Source organism: Lytechinus variegatus, chromosome 14 (assembly GCF_018143015.1).
Source record: "Lytechinus variegatus isolate NC3 chromosome 14, Lvar_3.0, whole genome shotgun sequence".
In the NCBI taxonomy this organism is placed as follows: domain Eukaryota; kingdom Metazoa; phylum Echinodermata; class Echinoidea; order Temnopleuroida; family Toxopneustidae; genus Lytechinus; species Lytechinus variegatus.
In genome coordinates, this window is record NC_054753.1 from 8,268,625 (window position 1) to 8,275,890 (window position 7,266).

The following is a 7,266-nucleotide window of genomic DNA, read 5'->3' on the forward strand; positions in this document are numbered from 1 at the left end:
GTATCTTTTGGCGATCGAGCATTTCTATTCTTTTAAGAACATATGCATATATGCTTTCCCAAAGTTTTCCGAAACTATAGTAGGTTTTCACGATTGCCTAATCAATAAATCCTATTTTTGTTCGATTTGGTATGGGGGCACACACTGACACAGCCTTGTCAATTAAACTCTGAGAATCCAAAAGGACACATTGTACTCCAAATCCAGTTTTTCATCACGGCCCAGTCTTATACTGCATGCGTCAAACAACAAACTCAAAGATATTGCCTGCGCCGATCACGCGCACAGAGAGGGAATTGAAATTTGATATTTATTTCTTTTCCTTGTCTATTCGACGAATCAAGGCATTATGATGCATTATATTTCTATTCACTGTGAAATAAGCCCTTAATTTGCTCGCTTTGTCCCGGCGACCAATTTTAGTTGAAGTTCAATTGGTTCATTGGCTTAATTGAGAATATCTGATTACAACCGGCATATAATGCCAACACAAACATTGACGCAAGCCAACCAGTCATTGATGAATAAACGCCGATGCTCCGCGAGGCAACGCCCATCTATTGCTGGGAAGTTGTAGTTGTAGTAGTGGTAGTAGTTGTCTTTCCGTCTGACGTGGTGGTAGTGGTAGTTGTAGTAGTGGTATGAGTATGATGGCGTACCGTTCTCACTCTCGATGACGCATCGACCGGTTCGACCCAATACGTCTCGAAATTGGCGCAATGTAAGGCAACGACCGGTGATGTGTTGAGGCGCAAGAACCCATCCGGGATGACCCCGCTTGATGTAAAGTTGCTCCCGGTCGTCTCAGGAAGCTGTACGAAGAAACAAGGGTAGAAATATTTCAGGACGTTCTAGAGGAATATTAATATTTCGTGTCATTTGGCAGAGGTCATTCTTAAGTGTGTTTCTGTAAAAATAAAAATAAATAAATAAAAAGATAATGAAAGGAATCTGACTATAAATCAGAAGATTAAAAAACGAAAAAAAGCTTCAGGCTTAGACAGGTACCCTACCAGAAGCTGCACGAGCGAGACAGAATGGTCAAAAGGATCTATTTATAGCCATTAGTCAACATCTTTTCTGCTCTTAGTCATGACAGACATTTATAGAAAACCTGCCCGCCACGAGGTAAGGGGGGGGGGCTATAGTGAAAAGAATATGATCTTAAAAATAGAATGAAGGGTACGAAAAAGTCAGTGCAGGGTAAAATAATGCGCCCTTTGGCAAGTCATCAATCTACTCTTTGCTATACCCAGGTGTTAAATCGAATGTGCTAGGAAGCTCCTGCGAGAATACTTCCCATGGAGAGGTGAAAGTGAAAAGGTGCATAGGCCTATCATAAATGTGTGCGGAAAAATATGAATTCTGGGGTAGCATATCCGCAAAATATGCGAGCGAGGGAAGTGAGCGTTTAAACATTTCGACATTTTTATTATCGTGCAAAAATCCAATTTTGTGATGATTTTGATATAATATTTGGAAAATAATATCGTATTTCCCCCTTCTCTCTCTCTCCTTTACTTTCTTTTTCTTGGTCATGAATTTTTTTTTATTTGGGGGGTCACCCCCCCCCCCATCTGTATGCCACTCAAGGAAATTATATTATGCAAAACTATTAGAGTCGTTTTTCCCATTATAAATGAAGGGTGGAGCCTATGTTCTTTAAGGGTATATACATGTACTTGTCTACTGCATGTGAATATTCCCCGTTGATTGGAACCGGAACGTAATAAACAAATGTTTGTTGATTGAAAATAATATTTCACCAACAAGCAAAACAACGAAAGATACAAAACATTTCATGTTATATAATATACAAATAATACCATCAAAAGGGGACAATGTCTTATATTAAGGTCAAATAAAACAGAAGCATGCATTGATGCTATAAATATGCTACGCACAATAATGGTGGTGTTGGTGGTGGTGATGATGATGATAATAATGACGGTGATGTTGTTGATGATGATGATGCTGCTGCTGATGATGATGATGACAAGCATAAGAGGGGTTGTACTCTTACATTAACTGAATCACCGTCTTGAATAACTTCGACATCAATGACCTCATCAATTACTCCAAGAAAACATATCTGCTTCCGGGTTAGCTTGTAAGTCATTAGTCGCTATAAAATCAACGAGAGATATAAATCGATAATTTTTACTCTTGATATGACAAAGGCCATCTTTATTTTTCCCATGTTGTCAGAAGTCATAAAATCTTACCATTTTGTGAAAATGGGTGAGCCCATGCAATTACGCTAATAATAGGGTGCGCGGGACCAGGGTGGGGGAGGGGGCATGAGCCCCGCCCCATTTTATTTTCAAAACCGTGTTCAAAAGCGTAAAAATTACCATCAGATTCTGATTCTGATTTTTTTCTACTTTGACAAACTAACCATTTTGTACTCTCTGTCAAAAAAAATGAGCAAAATTTGAGAAATATTCAGGCCTATCATCATATAGAATTGTCAGATATACTCATATGCGAGTCCCTCCTTTCACGATTTCGGTTCATCATTAGCCCTCAAGGAAACCAAAACCCAAGAAGAGAAGTAATCTTATTGGAAAGAGTAAAATGAGATGAACAATTTAAAAAAAGTTTCATCAAAATCGGTTATGAAATAAGTAAGTTATGGGAGTTTGAAAACTCTTGTTGTACTGTCTATGGGCATCCTCAAATTGGCAAACATGCTTCAAAATGGCTGATTTTGTGGACAACTCTCCATTTGTTTTGTACACAAATTTTCAGATTTTCCTCATTATCTGTCAAATTGCATTTTGCCTCCTGAGCACAACATATGTCATGGGAAAATATAATCCACACCATATATGTCAAGGTCAGGATGAGATAATATGAAATATGTAAAATAAAGGGGAAAATCTGAAAATATGTGTACAAAACAAATGGAGAGTTGTCCACAAAATCAGCCATTTTGAAGCATGTTTGCCAATTTGAGGATCTACATAGTAAGTACAACAAGACTTTTTAATCGTCCATAACTTGCTTATTTCATAACCGATTTTGATGAAACTTTTTTTAAATTGTTCCTCTCATTTTACTCTTTCCAATGAGATTGCTTCTCTTCTTTGGCTTTGGTTTCCATTAAATCAAGATCGACCATAACTTATTCGTTATCTGGCCTTAAGTTGTATTGTTAACCCCGGGTGTTAACCTTTACCTCGATCTTAATCGTAACCGTCCATAATCATAATAACCACGGTCATGACCAACGATGCACAGTGGCATAATGAACACACAAAAATAATAAGGGGGAGAGAATGGCGTATCGGGCATAATTTATAAGAAGTTGCGAGCGAGCGAGAAAACTTTCGAAATTTTTATTACAAAGATTTAATATTCAGAAAATGCTAGCATATTTCTCCCTTCTCTCTTTCCTTTCTCTTTTTTTTCTTAGTCGTGATTTTTCAAGGGGGGTGCCCCTAAGCCCCCCCCCTCCTCCCTCTCCGTCTGCACGCCACTAAAGATGTATTATCATTATGCTTCCCCGGCACTTTAAAAATGTAAAAAGATTGAAAGTGGACATTTTTAAATGAATTGAATTAAATTGAATATCATATTATTGCCGAGCTATTATTTCAATCATCATGTATATTTAGTAATTCGTATATCAGCGACCGTCGTCGTTCTAGACTAGTCTGTAAGCACAGACCCGTATTTGACATTTTAACCAATAATGTCTAGAATTAAGGCTAGACGCGATCTGTGTGCGTCAAATACCCGGGGGGGGGCCACTTCCATTCACGAGTGGATACCATGCGCGACCATGGGGTCTCGAAAAGCACCCGAAACACGTAGTTTCCATATTCTGAAAATGCACCCCTTAACAAGTATTAGCGTGTGAAACCCTACCCTTAACAAGTATTAGAAACAAAACGATACTCTTGGCAAATATTCCCTGAAATGAACCCCTAAACAAGTACAGGAATTTTTTATTGTTACGGGTCCTTCGGTCGTCGGCTTTACCTTATTTGGTTTAGTACGACCCCAACTTCTACACCTCGCGCAAATCGGACTCTAAACACGAACAAAAAGGACATCCTTTATAAAAAAAATTATTTTGTTTTATCATCCCCACAAATTCGACCCTAAACACGTAATCTTCCGGAGCGAAATAGATACCCTTTTTTCATTATTTTTGTGTTTTTGACACCCTTATCACGTTACGTACGTAACGTGCCCTATCGTGAAAAAGACATCCTTTTTACGTGTTTTTTTGGTCGCGCATGGTATCCACTCGTCAATGTAAGTGGCCCCCCCGCGTCAAATAAAGGCCACCGCACACCTTACGACTGTTCGCGATCCGATTTTGGAACAAATCATATTATTTTGCTCATTTTCTGAAAATGTGACTGGAACATAGCATTTTTTAGGTTAAAACTAATTGAAAGAATACTAATATAACCATTTTGAAAGAGTGCAAGTCTTATTTTGGAGTAAAGGCCAAATTAGTTTCAAATCGTAGCCAATCGTATGACTCAGCTATGACGTCATTACGACTGGATATTAAATTTGCTTTTATTCTAAGAAGGATGATAGCATAGTCACATATTTGAACAGAGGCTTTGATACGATGATTTCGAACACTACGCAGTAAGATATTCCAAGTCTCAATATTAGCATCAAATTCTACCACGTTTAATTCAAAATTAAGTCGCAGACCAATCGTAAGGTGTGCGGTCGCCTTTAGAGCCACACACAGTAATGTCTCACTACTTTAGTCTCACTACTTCAGACTCTACATTATTCACTATGCGAATTGCAAAAAATCAAGGGTCTGTGCATGTAGACTAGTTCTAGGCCTCTGTACTCACCCGAGAGAAATCATAGATTATGGTTGCATTCTCCCCGTAGCCGTCTCCTTTCAATTCCACAGATAGGATGTTAAGGGTATGGTCATAATGACAGTTCTCGTCAAAATGATGATGGTTGTATGTTCCAACACGATGAAAAGACTATCCAAAAGGAAAATTTGAAGAAAAAAAATTAGTTGCATATTATGAACAATCATTTCAGCAGCATGCACTGCATATTTCGTTTATATTTTCAATCGTGAATAAAACCAAACCAGATCGAATGAGTTAGCTCGAAGAACCCAGGTACGTTAAAAGGGGGTTGATTTATTTTGATTGAATTCTGACTTCGAAACTTCCAACTAATTCCCATCATGTCAGACTGGTTTAATACAATAAATTATTGCCGAAATGGGGGTATTATGATCGAGCGTTAGCACATTGCCTCGTTTGTAGTTATGGAATAATCCCATATCCAAGATGCCAACCTTTATTGTGCGTATTCCTTTACAAGAAATGAGACGGATTTTCCTATACCAAACAAGGAGAAAAAAAATGTCCAACCTTGCAGCTCTGATTAGACCGTTCCCATCAAGTCTTTCACTTGATTAATTGGCTTATAATAGTTTCATACGTTTATACACACATTTTGGAAATGCTCAGAAGCGCGACACGCAACTATTGGACAACCGAAGTGACTTTCTCCGTACCTTATCTATGGGAGCTGCAGGAGTGGTCAGGATTCCAGGTTGATCCATCGCATCACACGGTGGTTCTCGGGTATAATTGCTCAGAACAAAGAGAACGAATAGAGCGAATAATAGGTTGAAGAAAACGGCTAGAAAGACAACAGGAGACTTCAGAACGTTACGAACCTTGAAATGAATATAAAAAAAATCCACATTTCAGTTCATTTCAATTCCAGTATCTGTTTCCAAATCATGTGAAATAAAACATGCTATGAACAAAATGATTATAATACCCCCAAACAAAAATTTTGAAACACATGGCAACTTAACATCAACACGACATACATAAGTTTTAATAAGAATAGGACTGTATTGGATAACCTGAAAGCTTAAAAAACCTAGGCTTGTCAGACATAACAACATGATTTATACAAACCCCCAAACAAGAAAATTTTAAAACATTTGAATTGAACATAAACACGACATACATTTTAATAAAAAGGACTGTACTTAAAACATGAAAGCTTAGCCAACCGAATGTTGACAGACATAACAACAGAAATATATGTTAATTACATTCCAATTAGGTCTTTTGTACAATAACAGGTTGTTGTTGTTGTTGTCGTCGTTGTTGCTGTTGTTGTTGAAATATGGTTCGTTCATCCAGCACAAAGAGTATTTACGCTAGGGCGGCATATTTTTATGTGAGGGATCAAGACAATAAAATTGTGACGTCATTTTAGATAACAGAGGTAACACGATCCCGATCTCCCTTTTTGATTAATCTTCGTCTTCTTTTTTACCTTTTCTTCATATTTTCTCACTCTCTCCTTTTTTTTCACCTCATGATAAATCATATCATCAATATATGAAATAACCAAATAAAGTAAGTATTAATATAATACAATTGTTTTGAACCGTCTGCTCAGTGAATGAACACTTATAAGCGAATTTTCACCCCCCCCCCCCCTCGGAAAAAAAAGTATTTTGTCATCATAATTGTATTACACTTTCGACAGCATTATTTTTATCACTGAATTTTTCTTAAAATCTTACGTTTTATCTTAGTTTCAAAATGATGATAATACCATTAAAGTGTTTTATTTACCCAGGGTTGCAATTTCAATTTATTAAATCGCTCTCCCAGCCGGCCCTACAACCCTTCCCCAGTCGAAATGCTGAGCGCCAATCAAGAAGGCATAAGATGTATTTCAAATATTTTTGTTATTTATTCCCGTTCAAGAGGCCGACGCGTCGGCCTCTTGAACGGGAATGTCCTGACGCTCTACCATGCACTAAACCATGAATGAACTTCGTAATATTTCCGACACATCAGATTTTCTTACAATATGAACTATATCAATTAAAACATTCAATATCTATTTTGGGACTCGCTCACTTTGCTCTCATGCACGCCAAATTTTCGAAATACTAGCAGTGCATCGTAAGTAGTATACCATGCACTGTGCCTATCCATTAGTTTCCCCATTGCGCCACGAAGAATAACATAAAAATAAAACTTTCTCACCCTTTCTCGGCGTTGATCCTCTGTCCGACTTCCATTTTGAAAGTCGACGCCTGGCGTTAGGACACTGTAAACTGATAGAGGAACAGGCATCTTCGCTTCAATCTCTTTCCAGTCTCAAACCTAGAATGAAATAATCTCACAAGTAAAGACCTCCTGTTTTGATTTTAAGGTGATTATTGTAAACTTTTCACGAGTTGAAGTTAGTTTTGACAGCTTTTGAGTCCTTTCCGACCAA

The 7,266-nt window shown here is 37.7% G+C and overlaps 1 protein-coding gene across 1 annotated transcript; it reads right to left on the reverse strand.

Annotated features, from left to right (window-relative positions):
* Positions 1 to 222: 222 nt before the first annotated feature.
* Positions 223 to 7,266, reverse strand: LOC121427675. Its single transcript, XM_041624194.1, has 5 exons — positions 7,032 to 7,266; positions 5,525 to 5,689; positions 4,836 to 4,976; positions 2,024 to 2,125; positions 223 to 812 (listed from the first exon to the last, which is right to left on the reverse strand). Exons 1-5 carry the CDS (start codon positions 7,119 to 7,121, stop codon positions 558 to 560), a joined length of 753 nt encoding a protein of 250 aa, XP_041480128.1. The 5' UTR covers positions 7,122 to 7,266; the 3' UTR covers positions 223 to 557.